Source organism: Thamnophis sirtalis, unplaced genomic scaffold (genome assembly GCF_051295495.1).
Source record: "Thamnophis sirtalis isolate CommonGarterSnake01/CBP01778 unplaced genomic scaffold, rThaSir2_p1.2 scaffold_7, whole genome shotgun sequence".
Taxonomy (NCBI): domain Eukaryota; kingdom Metazoa; phylum Chordata; class Lepidosauria; order Squamata; family Natricidae; genus Thamnophis; species Thamnophis sirtalis.
This window is the reverse complement of record NW_028261387.1, coordinates 11,179,725-11,204,891: the sequence shown is the minus strand read 5'-3', so window position 1 is coordinate 11,204,891 and position 25,167 is coordinate 11,179,725. Positions and strand designations below refer to the sequence as shown.

The window sequence follows — 25,167 nt, the reverse complement described above, 5'->3', positions numbered from 1 at the left end:
ACTAACTGCATGATTTGCTCAACAAACTATAAAAATTGTCATGAAATCAGATTTAAACTATGACTAATGACTCACAGCAAAAAAAATCCAGTTTCAATTGTGGTCATAAATGGAGGACTTCCTGCAACTTTTTTTTTTCTTTTAGTGATTTCTGATAAGATTTTTTTCTTTCTTTTTCTACTTTCATCAGTTACTTTCTTTTTGCCTTGACCATGTAGTGCTTGCATTAGTACTATTTCTTCATATATTAATAACTTACCAGTGTAAGAGAATGGATTTTTTTTAAAATAGAAAATTGATTGTTTTAAAAAAGAATTTTGCTATATATCCCATCATGTTCCACATTTATACCTGATTTTTTTTGTTTGTTTCTTTCACATTCATTCTTGTTCTCCTTGTACAAATTGGTTTACATATGTATTTTTAAAGATTTTATTCTGCTTCCGTTCTCTTTAAAATATTCATTTTTTAACTTTTGCTTTCTGTATTTCCAGTTCTCTCCTTTCTAATTTGCTTTTAATAAAATGAAAAACTTGTCACACATTTTTATAAGCTTTTGGCAGCTACTAATTTAGATTTTGCAATACTACTTTAACAGACCTTTAACAATTGATATAAATCAGGGGTCTCAAACTTGAGGTCTGCGGGCTGGATGCGGCTCCGTGAGGTTGCCCTGGGAATAGCGAAGAACCGGCCTACGGTGCCTCTGCCAATGAAAAGGAAGCTCTGTTTTTGCTGGCAGAGCGCTTTGGCCACTAAGCCCCGCCCCCAACACGAGTGACATCGAGCTGGTCACGCCCACCCTGTCCCCTTGAGGTCAAACACAATGCTGATGCAGCCTTCAATGAAATCAAGATTGATATACATGATATATTAATCATTTAGAGTTCTCTTAGCTTTTTCAAGTAATCTTTGTATGTTTTCAACAATATAATTATTTGAGAGTATTTATTTTTCCTGGCTCAGCAATCCCTCCTTTTTTTCTTTCTGTTCTCAGGGTTACTATTCTAGCCTTCCTCTTTCTTTAGCAAATCCATTTGCATACATACTGAAATGTTTTCAGTTTCATTCCTTGAATGAGCGAGCTGTTTGGTTTAAATTATTTCATTAAAGCAGAATTTTTCTCCCATCTAGAATATAACATTTTCATTCTTATTTTCCCAACCTTTTAAAGAATCTATATACAAATATTTGAAGTAAACGAATTGAGAATTTTATTAATTTACCAAAGTGTCTTCATTCTATTGTTTTCTGCAGTTTTATCATTTTCCTTATCAATGAGTCCTCAAAGTTTGTGTCTGAATGTTTTCGCTGTTGGCTTTTTTCAGTCATATAATTCCTTCGTATTTGTCAGCTTCCTCATTTACACTTTTCAAGTGCCCCAATTCTCTTGTTTCTCTTTTTTTATTTATGTGCTTCCTCCCATTGACTTTCTCTTGTACAACCTGCTCAGCATCCTTATTCCTTTTCTCTGCCTGTTTTTCTTTCTAAATCACTGAATCAGCCTTACAACACACATCTGATTTTTTTCTTGCCAGTAGCTGAGCAAGCTTATGAGCCACCCTTTTGAGGAAGAGTTAAACTGTTTAGCATTTGTTAAATCATGAAAAAAGTTTTATTATATAGTTACATATACACAAAGTTAAAATTTCAGTGAATAGCATCATTTCAAACATAATTAAATGGGACATCAACTGTAGATCATCTGATACACAGAAGTCTCAGAACGAGAATTAGTGTTTTTTCTTATTTTTTCCCATACATCGCTCCCAATTTTACTTGCTTACACATAATTTCATGTTTCTTTTAAAATGCTAAGACACTCATATAACATTTACACATCTCATACAAAATTCAATATACATTTTAGGTAGGAGTACAGTTATACAAATATATACAAAATAGATATTATTTGTAGTTAACGTATTTGATCAAATTCATTAGCAACATGTCAAAAACAAATGCACATAAATGTTGACAAAAGTTTTCAATCCTTTAGAATGAAATATGACCATTAATTATATAAAATAGCACAAATAGAGGCTTTAGATTGGAAACTCTGTTAGTCTCCAGTAGTTGAAGTTAATTAAAAATAAGACACTCAAAATAATCAGATATTCCATATCTGATATTTCTGACGTACACACATCCGCCTTGATTGCAAATTGCTTATGGAACATAGTTGTTCACAGAGCATTAAACTATTGCACGAGATAGTTCCTTCTGAAGAGTAATGGTTTTCCATATTTATGAACAGCAGCTATGGTTTTTAAGAAGGCAGCAATTATGAATGCACATCTTCTAGCATGAGAAATATACAAGGAATAGTAATTAATACTGTTAGAGTTGTCAACCACCCTATATCTTCTCAGTCTACTTTATGGCAATAATGTAAAAGAGAAAGATTTGGCAAACACAGATGGATACAGGCTGTGGCATCAGATAAGATGCAAGGACCGAGTCAACTTGAGTGCTTAATGCTGATTTTCTTAATTATGGAAGAAGCTCTTTGAAGAATGAAAGCCAAACTTTTCACAGTGATCACACCGTAGTAGAATAAGACTCCATTCTTTTTTTATTGTTTTCCTTCTCGGTATTTGTGCTCAGTGATTCAGTGTTTTCAGTATCGCTGTCACTACTGTCTGCCACTGTTGGATTCCGCTCCATGTGACCAGTTCTGCTGTGCAAATGAAAATGGATCCCGTGTTCTTGAATGTGATTGGATATAAAATCTTCATCTGAAGAATGCAGTGATTCATCATCTCCTACCAAATGGTTCACGATATGAATCCCATCGAAAGTGTTTGTGCCTGGAAAAGTTTTCTTACTTTTTAAGCATGTGATCTGTTAAAAGAAAAAAAAGAAAAATTAACAGAACAGGGTCCATTGTCCTCTTTGTTTCTAATTTGTGGACCAATTGCTCTTGAATTATGGGCTGAAATTACAAGAGTAGAGTTTCATTATATGCAAATCTTTGCTCATTCTGTTTTAGAAGAATTTGAAACAGATGAAAATATTATATGACTGGTAAACTGGTCCTGAATAAATTTACAGCTTTCAAGAAAACATTCCAATGATAAACATGATTAATTAGACATTTGAGGCATTGGACTTCCTGAAATTGTTCATCATTGAGATGAATTTCAATCTCATCATTCAAGTTACATGTAAATGAATTATAGTACTGGGAAACACGAACATCAACAGACTTGACCTATACATAAAAATTACAAAAAAGAGCACAACGTTTTGTGGATGTAGGGTTGCATTTTGGCTTTGGTGCCTGATTCTCAAAAGCATTTGGGGGATTCAGGGCAAAAACCAGTTGTAATTTTGTTTACATTCAAATTGAGTTTAAAATTAATTTAGTTACATTAAGAATTATCATTTGACAATAATTTTGGTGACCTCGGGGGGGGGGACGGACCCCAGGATGTATTTTATACAATTGTTTTGTTATGTTTTGCAATGTTCTGCAAATATTTCCTCCTCGCACCTTTATAAAACCTATTTTTATTTTATTCTTATGCTTGATCACCTTAGAACATGATTGATGTTAAGAGTATTGTAAGGGAATCTGTTGCCCTTATTTAGAAAAATGCTTTGTCCTTTCCAATCTGCAAAATTAAACTTGAAATGCACTTGAAAAACACTGTAAAAGTCCAGACACGTCCATTAATATAACACGATTATTAATTAATGAGTAGGTTTAAAATATTTACAGCTTGTAGGTAATAGAGCTAATATTCCAAACAAAGTGCCTATTGAGGCACAAGAATAAGTTGTGTTCGAGGCATTTTTAAGTTCATTTTGCTGGCTTGATTCCAACAAGTATTTCAGTGCAAGAGTCTTTAGGAAATGAACTATGCCAACCACTAATTAGATTTAAAATGAAAAGTGTACACACTCAATACCTCATGCACAGGAACTTAAATAAGATGTTGAATCACAAATGGTGAGAAACCACTAAAAACATGCTTCAGATTTTAAAATCATAAAATGAGATTACAACAGACTTTGCACAGAATTACAGGATGCTCAAAACAAAATATTTAGCAATATGTGGCCATTTTAAGACACTTTGGCTTAGTAAGACACCCCATTATAGTGAGGAATAATTTTTGGGAAATGCCAGGAGGCTTGCCCAAATTAGATACTCCACAAACAAGATTGCAGCATTTTCAAATTCAAATCAGAATTTGGCAGACTATGCCAGAGTTTAGGAACGTCACATTATGGGACTCAAATTTTAACAGCTCCAAAGCCAATAGGAAATTGCAATTTAGCAAGATCTGAAAAGCCATGTTATCCATCTCTACTTTAAGCACTATCAAATTGACTTGGGACACTAATGTCAACTAAACTTTGTGAAGTTCCTCCCCCCCAACTTCTAAAATGGGAACACCCACTCACATGCAAATCATCCTTAAGTAACCTACAAACTATCTCAGTGTCATTTAATATTGGAAAGAAATTTAAAATAATTTCAGAAAGTCTTTGACTTTTTCTCCTGCTGATATTCTTCTTAAAGCCAAATTAAATCATCAAATTTTGGCAGAATTAAATACTAATCTTTCTGTATCCAAGGTACAGTGCAGTAGAGAAGCTCAGCCGTACCCTATTTGGTTTCAGTTACTGCACTGGAGACTGGAAATTATCCCGAAACAAGAAATAAAGCAAGAGACACATTTTTAAGCTGACTGGATGCTAAGTATTAAGATGTTTTTAAAAACATGTCCTATTGGCTGTTGATCTTTCAAATGTTAACTATGGCTTAACAGTTGAACCATAAGAAAGCTGTGAAAGTTGGACCATAAGAAAGGCTGAGGGCCAAAGAATGGAGGCCTTTGAACTCTGGTGCTGGAGAAGACTCCTGGCAAGTCCCTTGGACTACAAGGCGATCAAACCAATCAGTCCTAGAGGAGATCAACCCTGATTGCTCTTTGGTAGGCCAGATCCTGAAGATGAAACTCAAATACTTTGGCCACCTAATGAGAAGGAAGGACTCACTGGAGAAGAACCTAATGCTGGGAAAGATTGAGGGCAAAAAAAGAAGGGGACAGCAGAGAATGAGGTGGCTGGATGGAGTCACCGAAGCAGTAGGCATGAGCTTAAAAGGACTTCAGAGGATGACAGACAACAGGAAGGCCTGGAGGAACGCAGTCCATGGAGTTGCGACATGCTGGACACAACTTCACAACTAACAACAACAGTTGGACATGGAAGCCATCTTTTCCAGGGCAGTAAAGGAGATGATATTAAAGCAATGGTGGGCAGGAAAAGCTATCCATTCTGGAGAAAGCATGGCAACAGAATTGAACTGTTTTCTGCGTCAACAGCTGAAGAAATACATAGTGTACAGAAAAGGAAAGAGAACCAGAATTGCTCTTAAAAATTTCTTAGGGAGAAATGTGGCTGCGGAATAACTAAGGAAGAATATTTGGATATTTCAGAAAGCTACTATTGGCTAGAACTCTTGTTCTTGCAGTGCTAGCATAAATCTGAATTTCACATCTAAAGTGATGGTGGCAGATAGATTACAAGTATGACAGAACATGTGCTTTTGTACGTTTGGAATAAAAGGGACGATCCAGATGGTGTGGATAAAGAAATAGAAAGATTAACCAGTCAAGTCTCTTTCTTATCAAGCTTACTTCTGGATGAACTTCATAAATATGTTCCACGTGGTTTTCCTGACAATATATGCAACCGGTTTGCCATTGCTTCTTTTCAGATTTTTTTTTAAAGCTTCCCAATTTAGCCTCCAGCACTGGAATTCCATGGTGGCCTCCAACCTACATAGTAACTAAGTTTGATCTCACAGTACTTAGCTTTTTAAGAACAGCCAAACTTCACTAGATGCTGCCACTTAGCTGGATTGAGTGCCTGAACGTAAGCATCAGAAAGGTAGTTGGGCAAGGTTCCACCACAAAACCGCGGTAGACGAAAGCGCGCTTGACAAAAGCGTGTATGTGACATCATCACAGCGCGACAAAAACATCGCGCTGTGATCGATAAATGTAAAATTAAAGCAAAAACCTTACCCTAACCCCCCCAAACCTAACCCTAACCCTTAACCTAACCCTAAACCTAACCCTTAACCTAACGCTAAACCTAACGCTAACCCTTAACCTAACGCTAAACGTAACCCTAACGCTGTAAACCTAACCCTAACCCTTAACCTAACCCTAACCCTAACCCTTACGTTTATGTGAATCGGCTTGCTTTAATTTTATTTTTATTTCAATTTTTAATTTTTTTCGTCGCGCTGTGATAACGTCACGTATGCGCTTTCGTCGAGCGCGCTTTTGTGGACCGCGGTTTTGACGGGTCACGGTTGGGCAAAACCACAGGCTATTATTACCCCAATTATCTGTTGCTTAAATAATGTCAGCAGCAACGACAACTGATTTCTCTACCAATGTCTCCAGTCACTTTGGAAAATGCAGAATTAAGAAGTGAATCAAGGGACCTACAAAGCCGCATCTGCCACACTAAATCTGGTTATTTTCTTGAGAACACAACATAGCCATGCTCCAAAAAGACAGAAATTCATACTGCTTGAACTTTTTCACAACATGCTCTTCTTACCTGTAGTTGACTGTTACAGCCAAATATAAGCAAGAGGAAAAAAGATAGCAGAGGAAAAAAATTAGAAGTATTAAACCATTTTAATCTAAAATTTAAATGCAACAAACCAGGGCAGCTATTTAAGATTCGAACGCTCTAAAAATATTATCAATGGCCAATGGGTTACTTTCAGGAAAAATACAGCATAATTACAAAAATTCCTTAGTTCAAAGTTTTCTTTTGCTTAAACAACAGAAAGAATATATTGCCATAAAGAAATTTCCAAGAACGTATGGCAAATGACTGTTATCTGTATTATAATTGGAATTGCACCTTTTTGATGGTCCTGAGAATTGTCTCAAATCTGTGATTTTATAGGTTTAGAATTTAACCCACTGTCTGAGATGTTTCCACCAACTTCTCTTGCGTCCAGAACCAGAAAATATGCACTCTGGAATTATTTACAGTTTCTATTGCTCTGATGCACACTTGTTGCTCTAAAATTAAAACGTAGGCAATGCCAATTCCTGTTAGAGATCCACTACACCATATATCTTTTGGTTCTCTATTTGTGAAACATTGATCTTTCTCCTCCACTTTGTAAGTGTTGAGTACAGATGATGTAACCCAAAACATACTTTATTCATCTTCACTGTAAAAGCTATGCAATATGCAAGTTGTATGTCTATGTAATCTTTTTTTTTTTAATCTAAAGTTTGCATGTGAAGCTTACTTCCACAGCTTGTTTCTCTTGGTAGCAACCCAATTAGGAAGCATACTATTATTACCGAGAGATAAAACAGTACCCTTACCTCAGTCAGCATCAGAAGTACCAAAAAATACCTGATTAATCAGAAGGAGCCTGTTAGCACCTTTTAGACTGAGAAACTTTATTAAGAGGCAATCTGTGTTTGTGAACTGTGATTCACCTCAACAGGTGCATGCCTTTTAATAAATTGTTAAATCTCAAATCAAATCAAACTCTTATTAGGGGAAAATAATCTGAAATTGTGAATCTGAAAAGGTGCTAACCAGTGGTGGATTGCTCATCCCGTTCCAACCGTACCGGTTCATGCATGCGTCTTGGCGCCTGTGCGATGCTCCAGCTGCTCGCGGAGAATTGCGCAGGTGCTGTATGTGCCATGCGCCTGCGTGGAAGCGCAGAAGCCTTCAAAGACCAGTAAGGAGCGCGGGCAGGCGGGCGGGCCCTTCGGTGTTCCCAGAAATTACTTACTTCCGGGTTCACTGACCAACCGGTCCATGCGGACCGCCGCGGACCGGTTGAAACCCACCCCTGGTGCTAACGCAGTGGTCCCCAACCTTTTTATTGCCGCGGACCAGTCAGCCTTTGATAATTTTACCGTGGCCCGCTGAGCGCGCGCAGGGGTGGGAGGGCATTGTTCGCGACGACACATTGATTGTTTATATATCAGATTGTTTTGATTAAACAACTTTTATTTTATTGTATTTAAACATGCCTTACAAAATAAAATACAATTACATAAATATAAAGTGCAAGGCTATGCTACTAGCCCTGTCTACGCTAGCCCTACGTAGCTGCGCAGGCGCTCTTAGGTTTTTTTCAGGAATCGGCCAGCGCTGAAGCGCTGAAAAGGAATGAGAAGGGCGGCGCTGGACACAGGGGGGCGGTGGGCCGCTGGTGACGTCAGAGTGCCACCAGCGGTCCAGTAACACCCCTTGTGCCAGTTAGCCCTAATTTGCATACAGAAAGAAACTATGGCCCCCGGCCGCTGCAGCGATCATGGCCCCCGGCCGCTGCAGCGATCATGGCCCCCGGCCGCTGCAGCGATCATGGCCCCCGGCCGCTGCAGCGATCATGGCCCCCGGCTGCTGCAGCGATCATGGCCCCCGGCCGCTGCGCGGCCCGGTGCCAGGTACTCCACGGCCCGGCACCGGTCCGCGGACCGGGGGTTGGGGATCACTGTGCTAACGGACTTCTGTTAGCTGTTGACTACCATAATTAGCCTAAGACAATCTCCCCTTGCAATATCTATTCTTGATTATCTCAATAATCCTTGTCCCAGTGTGTACCAAAAGAACTAAAATGCTGAATTGGGCCTAAAGCAAACTGGACCAAATAGTAAAATAGCCCTACGTGTAATATCTTGTGGTGAGCCCTTTGCTGTTGTCTGAACCAGGGGTCTCCAATCCCCGGGCCATGGTTCACACCTGGACCGTGGGAGAGATGGGCACGCCATGAAAGTCCACTCACACAAGAGGTGGTAAGCGTGCACGCATGACGCTCCACTCGTGCAAGCAAGTTGTAACTTTGAAAAGTCACTAAATGAACTGTTGTAAGTCGAGGACTATTTGTATAGGCAATGTGTCTGAATAATTGGATTGTGTAAAAGTCAGTTTAATTTCTTTTAGCCAATGCCATATCTTGAAAGGAAAACTATTATACCCCATGATCTAAGAAGTGGTAACAAATATTTTTAGTAATGATTAATTCTCATGGCAAATGTCATACAAATGAGATCCAGAATCAATTCACACATATTATTTCAGGCAAAAGCTGCTATTAATGTGAGCCATTCATAATTACTGCATTTATTGGAAATAAAGAACACCTTTCTTCCCAAATAATCCACCTTTAAAAGGGAATAGTCAATTTAGATTTCCCGACAATATGATAATATGCATAAGATGTTGGTGGGGATGGGGTGGGAGGGAGGGAGGGAGGATTCTGTTAATTTTCAGGGTGGTGGGGGAGGAAAATGCTTGCCTTTCAGGCAAGTGCTATAAACATAAAACCTGAATATTTGTAAATGGTTCAAATGTCCACATATTATGCTGATGCAGTTTTGTTACTGCTGAGCATGTTATGACACTTCACTTTTACAGAAAGACCAAAAGTATAATTAGACTGAAAATTAAAGTTATGCATTATCTTGATTCGGAGTATATATAGTATATATTTATGTTTATGTTTAGGTTTATTGGATTTATATGTTCTAAACATCTGGATAATATATCTTTTTAAAGTCATGGGAGTAGGGTTTTTTCAGCTTTATCACTTATCTAAAGCTAAACAGCAAACCGGAAAAAAGATTTTTAACACTAAGATGTTGTATTGCTAGCTTGACAAAGATTAAAACTTGTGATACATTGAGAGCAAAAGATTTCAAGTAAGTCAGAACAGGAAACCAATAACTTCATCAGGCAGGGTCATGACTTTTTGATCACTGGGCTAATACCATATAATCAAAAGTTTTGAAATCTTAATAGAAAGTATGTGATTGAAATGATAATGTGCAATCAGAAAAACACGTTTCAAACTCAATTCTATAAGCAACTTTTTGCTTATTGCAAAACAGATCTTAGTGCTGTATTCTTTAGCACAGAGGCTCCAACCCCTGGGCCGCGACTACTGGGGCTGGGGCTTATTTGCAACCGGGCTGTGTGAGCAGCACTCGGGGGGCGCATGTGCACAGCTTAACTTGCACAAGTGGAGCTGCATGTGATTTCAACATATCGCTCACACAGCCCGGTTCCCCTTCCCTTCCCCTAGCTGCAAAGATTGGGGACCATTGATTTAGCAAGTTTGCTGCTAGTAGCAAGCATAGGATTCAACATAGGATGACAATCCATGGAAGCTGTTTCGGCTGGATATACCCAAGGGTATATCCTACAACCCTAGCCCAGGACCGAAAACAGTGGCGTCAAATTTCCATGGAAGTCGCCTATACCCACAATGGGTGAAGAGGCGTCAAGTACAAGTACAAGTACAAGGATGACAATCCTCAGCAGCCATCATAAATTTTAAAGAAAATAAAGACATAGTGACAAATAACCTAATAAAGAGGTGTAACATGAAAGATTGCTTAAGGTGATCAATTATGACCCCATTAAGTCAGATTGATAAACGAAATTTTGTTTCTTGTAAAATCAAGCTGAATTAAAGTAAAATCCCCATTCACCTATGATTCTTATCAGCATTATTTTTTTCTATTACATTTTTCTTATAAGTTCCTCTTTTCTTTATCTCAGTTAGTTTCCAAGAAAAATAGCCCTCTGTGTAACAACATTAACAACAACAACAACAAAAGAGATATGCTTATTTATTTAAATTCAATTTATGGGATCTTCTCCTCCACACCACGGAACTGGGGTGAATAATAATCAGTAAAAACTACCCTAAAATTACAAACAAAAATTAAAAGACACCATACTTGAAACAGCTTCCATAAGACTAAGTCAACCAGGCAATTTAACTATAGGAAAGCAATGAAAATACAGGTAGTCCCTGGTCACATGACATCTTACTTCATAACCAAGAAGTAGAGCCAAGGTGGCGCAGTGGTTAAATGCAGCACTGCAGGCTACTGCTAGATCAGCAGGTCAGCGGTTCAAATCTCACCGGCTCAGGGTTGACTCAGCCTTCCATCCTTCCGAGGTGGGTAAAATGAGGACCCAGATTGTTGGGGGCAATATGCTGACTCTCTGTAAACCGCTTAGAGAGGCCTGAAAAGGCCTATGAAGCGGTATATAAGTCTACTGCTATTGCTATAACCACTTTGCTCGGGTGGGCAAGGATAGTTGATGCGCAATATACATTGCAACGCTTATTGCAAAGCCTGTCAGCTATCAAACGACAACCCGGCCTTCACGTGGTGCCCCCCGTTCCCACCAATCGGGCCCTGTCGACCCTTGGGACTGGCGTCCCCTTGGGTATATCCAGCCGAAACAGCTTCCATGGATCGCCGTATCCATTCCAAACAGCCTGGTCCGACCTGGAAACGGCCAAAAGGAGGTGTTCGTCTAACCACTCTGCGTCACTTCAAACGGAAAGCCGAAGATGTGGTCATGCGCCCATTCAATCTTAGCCGAAAATCATATGATAGCGACTGGCTGCACCACCTGACAACCCTAGCCCAGGACCGAAGGCAGTGGCGTCAAATCTCCATGGAAGTCGCCTATACCCACGATGGGTGAAGAGGCGTCAAGTACAAGTACACTTTGCTCAACAACTGAAGATCCCAGGACCAATTGTGGTCCTAAGTTGAGGACTACCTGTAGACTGAAGTTTCTACCGTGATGGTGTCAGAGGGTGGGGAGGGGAAAGGAACTATCCAGCTGGATATGAATTACATTAAATGTTTTTGCCGATTATCTTAAACACAGAGCGCAGCATGTAAACATTAAATGTGTAGGTTACACCTTCTTTCAGACCATTCTGGGGTTAAAGTAGAAAACAGCATGGTTTTTTTTGGATTCAATTTGGGAGGAGTGCTTCAAAATGCACAATACCACAAACTCAGTTCCTGTCTGTGATTTATTAAAGGAGCTGCATCTGTTTCCAGCATCATCCTGTTACAATAGAAGTCTCTCTCTCTCTAGCAGCCCTGCGATCCTAGAAAAAAGGATGTGGCTGTTACAAGGCGCAGACCGGGTGCTGTGCGCTCTCATTCCCTTCTTTCCTGAAATTGAACGGAATCCGAGCTCCTAAAAATGGCACAAGAAGGGAGACTCTCTCTCTCTCTCTCTCTCTCTCTCACACACACACACAAATGCTATTAAGGCCTTGAGTTTAATAGCTATCTGGCAGCTCTATTTTTCAAAAATACACACACCCTTCAACATATCACAGTGAATAAAGTTACTTTAAAACCCAGGGTCCATAAAGCTGCTGTTTTAGATTGGGTATTTACTAACCACATGACCTCACAAATGCTATCTTATCGCATCACAGTTTCCTCAGACTGACCACAATCACTGAAAATCTAGACTCCGCCAGCATAAGATGCTCAGAATCTGACACGTAATAACAAAAAGAGCAACTTTTAGTTGTCCAATAACTTTGCTGTTGTGGGAGGACAAATCTGGTGGTGTGGTCTTGCCTTACTGCATCTGCAAGATACCGTACAAGGAAAGCACATGATTTATTGTTCTGAAAGTTTTTTTTGCCACAAGTTGGAACACTCACATTTTTAAATCTGAAAACATTTCCCCACTCCTCTCTTTGGTGTCAGAAGATCATGGAGCAGAAGAAGTTTATGTATTATTTATTGTGTGTTATCATCATTACAACCCTATGCATAAATGTCAAAAGTTTGTATTATTTATTTAGGTTTATGTGACCATCTATCTCAATTTCATGATTCTGGGTGATGAACAGCAGTTAGAAACTTAAAGTTAACTTAAAATAAATCCATCCAAGCCATCAACACAATCATCCTAAGGGCTCTGTCACATCTCCAATGGCATGAACAACATCTTCAAAGATGGCTGAAGGCCACCAGGTTGGGGCTAATCTAATCTTTCATATGGTGATACTCCAAGACGCCTCGGAGGAAAAGATCTCTTTCTGGGCCCTGCCAGATAGCCCTTTGTAACAGAGGGGATCCATGATGTAATTCTTTGGCAGGATCTGATGTAGAGAAATTGTTAGAAAACAGCAGGCTCAGATACCAAAATTATATTAACAGCCAGCTTCTAGACCCTTTATTCAAAGATTAGCCACAATACCTTTGTACTGAGTCTAAGTAAAAGATGAAAGCTAACGGTGCAATTGGTGTAATAATTGAGTCAATCTCCTATTAATAACGCTTATTTATTTATTTTGGGATCAACAATTGGTTTTTGGATCTTTTCCTAGGAAGTCATACGACGTTATTCAGTTGTAATAGAACTAAAACACGTATAAAAACAACTGGGTTTTGTAGTTTTAAGAAAGTAAATTTAACATGTTCCTATTATTTAGCACGGGGGTATCAAACTCGCGGCCTGCGGGCCAAATGCATGCTGGCCACCCCCAATGCCGGGTTAGCGAAGGGGTAAAAAAGTCGCGATACATCACACGATAACATGACGCCGTGAGTTTGACACCCCTGATTTAGCCCTTTTTTTTCTTATTTAGTCTGAATCATTTATCAAACTAATTATTTAGCATTTACAATTATCTAAAAGTAGAACATTTCATCTGTATTAAGCCCATTTTGTTTCAACAGAAACATGATCTGAAGAAGAGACAACAGATCTATCAGAGAATCTTCTACTAACTGCATTAGGAGAGAAACACCAGAAGAGTAATAGTACAAGGTTCAATGGGGATAGGAAGAAAGAATTTTTAGCTTTCAAGTTTAAGAAAAGGAAATGAGATCCTCTATCTAAATAATCTCTGCAGGTATTTATCTGAAATGATTTAAAAGCCATCCATTAAAGATATTCTAGATATCAATCAAATGTTCTTCAGTTAAGCATTTCCTTATCAGGAGGATAACCTGTATCTGAGCAATTCTGGCTCTAGATTTTGCTTACTTGCAGATCCACAATCAAAAGAATAGTTAAAGTTACAATAAACTAAAAACTTTTTAAAAGAAATCTAGGCTTATTGCTTGCAGAGATGAAATATGGAAAGGTCACATAAGATTAATATCTTTGAACTACTTTTCACAACAATTAAATGCAACGTACCTACAGATATGACTTTAAAAATAGGGTATTACTCGGTAGTCCTCAACTTACAGCTGGTTGTTTAGTGACAATTCAAAGTTATGATAGACACTCCAAAAGGTTCTTATGACCCAGTTCTGAAGTTGTGACGGATGCTGCTTCCCATAGTCACATGACAGTATTTTGGGTGTCCATCAGTGGTGGGTTTCAAAAATTGTTCGAACCTACTCTGTGGGTGTGGCCTCCTTTGTGGGAGTGGCTTGCCGCCCATGTGACCGGATGGGAGTGGCTTGCCGCCTATGTGACCGGATATGAAGATGCCGATGACACTTGTCAGAACCACCTTAAATTACCTCACACACAGCACTGGCATGCATAAGAATATGATGTAAACTTGTTTTTTTAAAAGGCATCTTTGGTTTGCGTTAAAACAACTTCAACACACGCAATGTTCTGATTGCACCACAAACGCAGTAGTCATCCTTACCTTTCACAGAGGCACTGAGTTTTATAAATGTGAGCATGATAGTGTAGAATAATCATATCCAAGGACCAGTGGTGGGTTTCAAAAATTTTTGGAACCTCTTCTGTAGGTGTGGCCTGCTTTCCGGGTCCACTGGTGGAACCTCTTATAACCGGTTCGATAGATTTGACGAACTGGTTCTACCGAATAGGTGCGAACTGGTAGGAACCCACCTCTGGTGCCCATCAACTAGCTTGCATTTATAGCTGCTTGCAGTATGCAGTGGTCATGTGACTGTGGGTTTACCTTTTTTTTTTGGCTGAAAAACAACATTTACTTTTGGAGTTTGCTTAACCACCAGGGATTCAGTTAACAAACATGGTATTCATTTAACGAATGTTGCAAAAAAGGTCATAAAACCAGGTCAGACACATGGCACCCTGCTTTATGACTGTCACGACTTACAACCATAATGGGAATTCTCCAAGATAGTCTTAAGTTGAGGATTACCTATATATCAATTTCATATTTTTATAGAAAATATCTATTTTAAAAAGAGGCTTAACAATACTTCAAACCAAGGAACATGTAAAACAGAAGGCATAAATGATTTATACAAAACAATACCACAAAACAAAAATGTCTGTTCTAATAGAGATGATTGGCATTAGAAATCAGATGTGGTATTGCTACTGCATAGAAGCCTACTGCTATTACTATATAAATTATTGCCTGAAAATTAAAAAAAAAAGGAGAGGATCTAAAACACTTCACAATGCAACTGTCACAACCTGCAAATCCAGGATTTTTCTTCATTCTATAACTGGAAACCACTACTCCTTCCTTCTCTTTCCCAAGAAACTTTGTGGTTTGCCAATGTAGCCCGTAGGCAATCTTATCCATTCTAATCTTATATACCACTCCTCTAATCTACACGACACATTTGTTCCTTGGGAGTATCCAACAGGAAGCCGAAACAACTGTTTGGGAATGTTCAAGAACACATGTAAGTGTCACTCACTCCAATTAAGGCAGTTGATAAAATTGAGAAATAGTACAAATGAGAAAATAATTAAAAAAAACAACATAATTTTAAATTTGGATATTCTATTTAATTTTTTTAAACTTTCGTTTTTGGATATTCTATTTAGTTTAATTTTTTTTCTATTTAATTTTTTTAAACTTTTGTAATATTTTATTTTATTTATTTTTTTTATTACATAAACAACACATACACACAACAATAAAAAAACAAAACAAAAAAACAAAAAAAATCATCACACACAGCATGTCGTTTGGTTACAGGTGTTTTAACATCCATATTCTCGAATAATATTTACCATCTCAGAATTTTCATCTAGTATAACTAAATACCTCACTTTCATTGTACAGTATATGTTCAGTTACAATTAGTATTATTTTTTTCCAGTAAATCATGATTCCCTTACATTCTTGATTATCTATTTGATAACAGTATACCTTTATATAATCCCATGTAATAGAAATTTTTTTTAAAATCTTTTTTTACCATTTATATTTGTATATCACTGTTTTCAATTATGCATAATTCCACCAATCAACTATCAGGTATGCTTATGTTCATTATTATCCTTGTACATCATCCATTCAAACAGAAATCTTATTCCTTCATTTTTCAACAGAATATTCTAAATAGTCGCTACATATATATACCAATTTTCAATTTTTGTTTTTTTTTAATGTTGTATTCCGCCCTGAGTCCTTGGGAGAAGGGCGGCATATAAATCCAATAAACCAAACCAAACCAAACCTAAACCAAATCTTTTCAAGAGCCAACTCAATCAATATATCTTCCTGAAGAGGCCTATTTTTTGTATCTGGTTCATGCTGGCTCATATTAACATTAATGATAGTTAGCAGCATATTCTTACAGTAAAAAAAATATGACTGTCCACATATGGATGCAGGTCATTAAGCTAATCCTTTCAGAAAACTGCTTTGCAAAGGTTCCCAACTAATGAAATGCAGGCACTGTGGCTTATGTTATAGTAACTAGCAATAGCAATAGCACTTAGACTTATATACCACTTCATAGTGCTTTTATAGCCCTCTCTAGGCGGTTTACAGAGTCAGCATACATAGTTTTGACATATTGTGGCATTTACTGAATGCTGGAAAAGCAATGTTTGTTTCAACAGTTTCAAGTCCATAGATAGTTCAGTTATTTTACATATCCTTGCTGCCTTCATGTCTCAGCAGGCGACACCACCTGACTGGCCTTGGCTGGGTTCAATATACCAGTAAGTCAAGGCCTGATAGTACTTATAGGTGGGGGGTGAATTTCAATTCTGGCTACTATTGTCTTATAATGCAGTCCTAAAATATTCCTCCTTCAGGGATACTGACTCCAACAGATGCAGTTTTCTGAAATGGATTATATACTGTTTAAGCATTTGCTTGTTTCTTCCCAGAATTTTGGCAAAGTCTTCATTGCTACCTAACATTACTTTGCACCTGTTAACACCCAATTTGCTATGTTAGTTGATGCAACAATGACTTTAAGGTTAACAATATGTTTCCACTCCCTTTCTCAAGGAGAAACATTTGAGGTGCACACATACAGACTTACTCTAGAGAAGCTCATATTTATTTTCCATATGATTATATAATCATCTATGAATACCAAACTGGTTCCAAAACCACCAAAAATGTTGCCATTTTGTGCATCTTAAAGGCAGATGACCTTAAATTAGATATCAATGAATGTTTTGAAGAACATGGCCAAAGTTGGGGAAAGGAAGGAAATAATTGTTTCCTTTCTACAGTGGTACCTCAGTACTTGTTGTTAATTGGTTCTGGGTGGTGGGATGAGTACTAAAAACAACAAGTACCAAGCAAACCACCTGACTTACCATGTGACCCTTTGTTTTGGCTGGGAAGAACTTTCTGTCTGTCCCCTTTCCTATATCAATGACCAGCATGGCTGACTTTCTGTCCATTTTCTATGGCTGTTCCCCTCTTCCTATTGCAGAGTGTCGAGTACCAAATAAACAACAAGTACTGGGAAAACATTTTCATGTCAAAATGCATTGAGTACCAAATTCAACAAGTTTTGGAGCAGTCAAATACCAAGTAACCTGTATCAATTATCCTGTATTTATTACTCAGAAATTTATATGTCTCATTCTACTTCTGCATTGATGAAATCCTGTTGCTGCATTTAGCAAACATAATATATTTACTTAAGTCACACTTAATCTATAAAATCTGGTTTTCACTGAACAACAATTTTGGGAAGATTTACTATTAGAGGAATTAAATCCATATGAAAGAAAATGTTATGTCAAGCTGCAAGGTTCCCTCATAGTACATCTTATTATATTTCTTTTGTAATTTCCAAAGAGAATCTATATATGTCTATCTCTTCAGAAAAAGTAGGGCTGCTACAAACCCAATACGCTAGATCAATGTTTTATGAAATAAACTTTTTGAACTTCTTTTTAAAGAGAAATGATTTCCAGGTCAAATTATTAGACACATGTTATCATCCTTCCAAGTACTCAAAGGAGGAAAAATCAATCAGCAATTGGTAAAAACAAAACTTTTTGCCCAAATGTAACTTTCACAAACTATCCCATAGGATAGCATCTCATTATTACTGTGTGTCACAGAAGCAGAACTTTAATGGCACAAACAGATAATCAGTGCTAAAATCCAGGCATACTTGCCAAACAGTAAGCCCCACTAAATAATGGAATTATATCCAAGAACAAAGTCACAAGACTAGTTAATTATACAATTATTTCCAAGCATAAATAACCAAAACAGAAACAACAACAACAAAAAAGACTTGTCTCCTTTTTATTTTGGAGCTTTCTATAAGGTCTCTCAAAGAATATTAATAAAAAGTTCTGATTAATATCGATAAAAGTCACTTTTCCCACCACAAACTGGTCTTTGTTTTTTTTGTTTTTTGTTTGTTGCCTGGATACATGCTGCAATGCATATTCTGCTCAATGTAAGAACACGTAAAAAGAACTGCAGATGTAGAATGAGGCAAGTGCTCTTCAGACACACATCTGAATCAGTGGAGGGATTCAGCCAGTTCGCACCTATTCGGGAGAACCGGTTGGTAACTTTCTAAGTAGTTCAGAGAACCGGTTGTTGGAAGAAATCTCCTTTTGTTTTTTTTCCACTTTACAGAGCTAATCCTGTAAGGAAGGCAGGAAGGAAGCATTCTAGTGTTGTTTCTAGCCTAATCTTTATTGACCTGCTTACAGAAACTGCCTCTTCGTTAAACCTTATTACATTGTAGCAGCTAATGTGAAGCGCCCTTCGACCTGAGTGACCTTGAGTTGGCCACGCCCACCCAGTCACATGACCACCGAGCCCCACCTACCCAGATGGTCATTAGTGCAGAGAACTGGTTGTTAAATTATTTGAATCCCACCACTCATCTGAATCTATACCATGACCATTGTTTCCAGTCTGACCAATTAAACATATACTTGTAAGCCAGGATATTAGTTATGGGAGTTCCTGTGTGGGAGAATATGCATTGTGTATGATATGAGGTTTTTTTGGGGGGGGCGGCGGCGAGAGGTTTCTCAACTTGATTGGGGGGATTGTATGGATTATGTTTTTATTCTATTTGCTGGCCACAGAGGGGGCCATCACATAATTTTGATTAATAAATAATAAAAAACGTTTGTAGCTGGACTACAAATTAATATAAGATGGTTCCATACCAATTTCTCCTGAATGAATTTAGCAATCATAAAAAGTACAAAAAAGGTTATGGGTAATATTTTGGCTAAAGTCAAAATAAGCTTTCTACTGTCAGGCAACTTATAAAAGGTCTGGGTATTTTATATTCTTTATCTGATTTTCTAAAAATACATATCAGGAATATTACATGTGAAAATATATACTTTCCACAGAAATATTTCAATCTCTTACCATTCTCTATTTATTAAGACTGAAATTCAAATGCCCATACTTTTCAACATTTTATAGTTGCATTAGTTAAATATTTCCAATTGACTAAAATGATCCTATCAATTTAGCTGAAAGTAGCATTTATCATGAGGTTCCATACCAGAGGTGGCATTCAGCAGGTTCCCTCCAGTTCAGGCGAACTGGTAGCGGTGGCTACGGGAGGTTTCGCTCACCCACCCCGACATAATGCGCGAACACTGTGCATCCGCTCACATTTGCGAACTGGTAGGGAAGGTAAGTGAATTCCACCTCTGGTCCATACTTCTACAAATTCTGCTCCCAGAAAGAGGACAATTTCAAAACCAAGTTTTAAAAGTCATCTGCCACAGTGTTATTGATGAAAAAAAATATCAAAAGTCTAAAGAGGCTGTACAGAAATTTTACAAATTAAGCACAAGCATAATAAGTTAGATTTTATCAAAAGGTCGTTTCCTCATCTGTTACACAGCAAAATTATCTATGCTTAGCATTTTCTTCTGACTAAATGAAAAATGTAAAAATTCTGAAAAAAAACAAGTTACTTGGAATCAGCAAATAGAAAAAAAAAGCCAAAGTACAAGTTACAGAAAAGGAATTTAAGTGAGCAAAAATGATAGCTTACCTCATGATTCAACTCTGCTATCTGATCTTTCAATTCTCTAATATACTGACTGGAGTCAGAATTATTAAGTTGCCCTTGAATTTTCCCTTCTTCTTTCTATTCAGAAAAGAAAATAAGTATATCACATCAGATCCAAAAAATTTTATTGGCAAGTTTGATTTAATACAATATTTTCCAAAATGGATTCAGAGCTTTCTACAGATACATTACGGAGATTTGTTACAATTCTAATGATTAATGCCTTAATTCATAGTGCATTTCAATGGCTGATATAATGTCAAATGAAATTGACTGCAAGGAATGAACAGTTTTAATTCTTATATGTGAAGATCTACTGTAACAAGACTCACACATTCTCTAAATGGGACAGCTGTCAGCCAGCTACATATAACTTGCCTTCCATACAAATGGTTAAATGGGTAGCTGTTGTGCCCAGCAGGAGCCGTTGGAGCTGCCACCAGACTCCGACAGTGAGGGGCCCTATGAGTCGGCTCTGGAGGATGTGGAGGACCCTGGACAGGGTTCCGACTCTGAGCAGGGCGCAGAGAGGCTGGTTAGCCACCAGGAGGCGCATGAGCCTTGGACCAGTGGGGAGGAGACAAGGGAGGGTGATCGTGATGTCAGCAGTGAGTTGTTCCTGGATGCCCGGCACCGAAGAACTAATAGGCGTCAGGAACAGTTGCGCAACTACAGGAGGTAATTGCACTCAGCTGGTGGTAATTACGTTGCTCTCCAGACTATAAAAGGACTGCTTGTGCACACGCCCTTTTGCAGAAGTCAACGCAGGAACTAATGTTGGAGAACAGTATTGTGAGCTTGGCAGGCTGGACTGCTGCTACGGCTTATCTGTGCTGGATTGCTGCCCGAGCTTGTCTGTGCCGGTTTGCTGCCAAGGACCTATCTGTTAATAAATTGCGTAAAGTATCTTTGGCTCGGAGTGTGCTTTGGTGTGGAACAAGGGGGGGTCAGAACTCTACACTCTTGCAATTTAGTTTTCCTAACAACTGTTGCCATTTCATTAAATCCATATGAAAGTACCCTCGAGAGACAAAATAAAAGAACTGCTATTTTCAAGTTACCCATTTCACTGAGACGGACAAAAACTATGAGCCTAGATATACCTCACAAAATATGCCTTTTCTATATGGATCTGACTCCTATGTAGTAAGTATTTGCATTCCAAACTACAGTATATCTGATCAGATTTGCTACAAATAATATGAAATAAAGTCAGAATAAACAAGTCAGAATAAGTAAAATCCAAATACATTCCATTGAATTAAGAAGAAAATGATGAATAAGTGTTAGGTTTACAAAGAAGTGCATTCTCAACAGGAAGCATAGTACTAAAATTACAGTATTATTAAAGATAACTCGAAGATAAGAATGCTTTAGAAGGGCATGTTCATCAATTTATGGAGGCCACAAACTAAAAACTAAAGTAAGTGTCATCTCATGTAAGTAATGCAATAGGGATTGAAACCAATTATACCATTAGCAATGCACGCAAATTCCTTCACAACGTTACTGACATTAAGCTAAAAATAAAATGACAGATTAAGGATATTCTAAGGGGTTTAGCAAATGCTTTCTATCACTAACGTAGAATCCTAGCTTTTTCTAAGAAATCAGGGTGCCTAGCAAAACCAAACATATATAATTAAATTATTAACTTTCACGTTCCTTATTGCAGAATGTGAGGAGATTAATATTTGAATTCTAATTCTCTTTCCTTCCATTTTTATTGGTTTTTATCCTTGAATTAACTTTTAAAAACTTTTTAATGTGGATGGATGGATGGATGGATGGATGGATGGATGGATGGATGGATGGAAGGAAGGAAGGAAGGAAGGAAGGAAGGAAGCAGTCTCCTCAGTTCAATATCAGAGACATCTCAATTACCCCTGGAGTATAATACTTTTCTTATGTTGAATTCTATTTTATACTTTATGTTATGTTCCAAGTATTAAAAAAAATATTTGGGGAGGGGAACCTATTCTAGATGTTTGATATAGCCTGCCTAACCCACACTCCCTCAACTTTTACTACAGAGTAATGACATTTTGTACTGAAAAACTAATTAAGTTTATTCATCAGTGCAGTTGTGTGAGATTTGTGGCCTTTTTGTGACTGTGATGATTCATTCTGTACTTTCAAAAAAAAACAACACATCTAACATTAACAGCTAGAGAATGTTAAAAGTTTCCTGTAATAGTGAAAATGGAAATTCTCTTTTTAGATATACAGGTCATTTAAAATGTTTTTGTGGGATTTATAATATTAAATAAACATGTTCATTCAGCATCTCTGGAGAAAGCACTAAGGGCGAATACCACAGATGTCAGTATGGCATGTAATAATGCCATACGTATAAATGCAAAATGTGAATGATGATGTCACTACACATGTTTCTGTGATTACATCATCATGGTTTGTTGCTTTTACTAAGGAAGATTCCATGAATTTTAAAGACAGACTGATTTTAAAGTGTAAAACTATAAAATAACATTTATTCTTGGCAAAAATAGTTTCGCAACTAAATGGATTTTTTTGAACTTATTAACATTCCATAACATACTCAACCTTCATGCAGAAGAAAATAGATTTCTCAGTTAAATATTAATGTTTTCTAATGTCAAGGGCAGGAATATCATATGGTCAAATATGGGGAAAGTAGGCATCAGCATTAACCATTAACATATAATCCACATTCTGATAAAAATATTTATTCATGCAAAAAGTCTAGACTGCGATCCTAATACAGGTTTAAATGCTCTCAGATGGGCTGGAGATCTATAAAGCAGAAGAAACAATTTGGTCTAGTGGTTAAGGCACCAGCCTAGAAACTGGGTGACTGTGAGTTCTAGTTCCACTTTAGTTATAAAAGCTGCTGGGTGACCTTGGCCAAATCACTCTCTCTCTCAGCCCAACCCAACTCAAAAGTATTGTTGTGAGTTGGAGAAAATACGGGAAACATGTGTTGGATATATTTGCTGCCTTGAATTATTTGCAAAAAATAATAAAAGCAAGATACAAACAAATAAACATAAAAAAGAATGCAGAGAATTCTGTGGGAATTCATCAAAATAAATGAAAGGAATTCAAATGACTTAGATGAATGTGTTAACCAAAGATTCGAACATGTGTTATTTTGGAAAGGTGCTTTTATTTCCTTGACAGTGGCCCCAACCTGATTTTATCTAGGAACTGGCATGTCAGAAATTTCATAATGTGGGTATAGTAATAACCAGACAAACTATACATGTTTAATGCCAAACGCATCTTACAGGTGCACCCAGTCATTTCACAGAAAACTGTGAAATAGCTTACTGTTGTGGCCCAGTTTTGACTTGAAAGGGAAATTCCTGAATTCTGAAATAATTAAGAATTATCCTGAAACAGAAAAGCACATCCTGATTTATAACTGATCCATTAATATACTAATTAGCCTTAAGAGATGGACCTATGTAAAATGTATTATGGTTCACTTTGAACAAAGCCATACTTTAAACACAATTCTTGATTACTGTAAAATATAAAATTTAAACTGCCTTCACAGAACGTTCATTTTTCTGGTGTTGTTTACTGCTATATAATTATTGTATCACTATCTTGTAATCAAATGCTTTATCTGAGAGTTAGTTTCGTAATTTCTTTGAGCAGCACAGCCACAGCTCTGCAAATCAAGTCCATTTAGTGTGAACTGTCTGTTTATAAATATTTTAAAGTGGACAGTTAGGCTTCCTAACCCAGGAAGCTGTTGCAATGCGTACACAGTTGTGCTTATCTCAGTGCCACAGGCTTGCACAAAAACTGAGCAAATATATATTCCCATCTTGTACTATAAAACTCAACTAAGGACTCAATCCAAAAATAGATTTAATTTTAAAAAGAAATCCAGAGACCACAAAAAGCTTTCTATCAGTGCCCCAAAGCGTACACATACAAACTTTAAAAAACAAAAAACAAAAAACAAAAACAGAGTTCTGGGTTAGAAGCAAGGTTTAATCACTACAAACCACAACTATTATGGGTGAAGCACAGTAATGATGTTCACACACGATGGGAAAACTAAGGTTAATATATCTGAGCTGAGAAGGTGTGTGCAAGAACCAGATGGCAGAAGAGATATACATACTGTAACTATTCAACTCTCTGCTCCCACCTAGTGATCACCCAGCAATTTACAGTCCTAAGGAACAACTCCAGTGACTAATTCTATACATGGGTAGGCTATTTTTCAATTAAAACTGTATGGCTGGATAGTTACTAGTCAGGAACACGGTTGCTGTTTAGTAGATGGTTTGCAAAAAAAAAGTTCTAAATTTATAGTTCCATAAACTAATGTCTATGTTGAGCATTTTGACTTAAAACTGGAGGGAAGTTATAAAAGAGGAATTGTTTTCATTCTTACCTGGATTTCTAGTTCTGCAATATGCTGCTGGAGTTCTGCCACAGCTGCTATGCTGTCAGCCTCTCGGAGTCTTACAGCCATTACTTCTTCTTTATTCTAGCAAAAAGAAGTGATAAGTGACAAGCTGAGTCACATTGCAGGAAAATTGATGTGGAAAATGAATGGATGGATATTTATATTTAAATCATTTTACACTTAGTGTAAGCAACTGGGCTCTTATCAACATTTTCTCTATAAAAATGGCCATCTTACAGGTTGTCCTTGATTTAGGACCACAACTGTGTCCAGGATCTTCCTTTACTAAGCTAGGCAGCTGTTAAAGGAATCATGCCTGATTTTGTGACCTTTTTAGTTACAATTACAAATCAAATTACTACAGTGAACCAGGCTTCCCCCATTGACTATGCAATATTGGAAGCCCGGAGCTAAGGTTGCAAATGGTCTACAGATTTCTGCAAATGTTGTAAATACATACCGGTAGCAAGTGCCCAAATTTTGATCACATAATCATGGAAATGCTGCAATGGTTGTAAGAGTGAGGACAATTGTAAGTCATTTTTATTTCATTTTATTTTATTACTGTAACGCGCTCTACATGGGGCTGCCCTTAAAGAGCGTTCGAAGACTTCAGTTAGTTCAGAATGCAGCCGCGCGAGCGATTGTGGGTGCACCTAGGTACACCCACGTCACACCTATCCTCCGCGAGCTGCACTGGCTACCCATTAG

The 25,167-nt window shown here is 37.6% G+C and overlaps 1 protein-coding gene across 5 annotated transcripts in view; it reads right to left on the bottom strand.

Annotated features, from left to right (window-relative positions):
• Positions 1-1,592: 1,592 nt before the first annotated feature.
• EVI5 (ecotropic viral integration site 5) overlaps positions 1,593-25,167 on the bottom strand; it is an 84,550-nt gene continuing 60,975 nt past the window's right edge. For all 5 annotated transcript variants that reach the window (XM_087719308.1, XM_087719304.1, XM_087719306.1 and 2 more), the window contains 3 exons: positions 24,442-24,537; positions 20,028-20,123; positions 1,593-2,844 (listed from right to left, as the gene is read on the bottom strand). In XM_087719308.1, the coding sequence (XP_087575434.1) occupies positions 2,542-2,844; positions 20,028-20,123; positions 24,442-24,537 (495 nt within the window). In that variant the 3' untranslated portion in view covers positions 1,593-2,541. The remainder of the gene's footprint in view (positions 2,845-20,027; positions 20,124-24,441; positions 24,538-25,167) is intronic.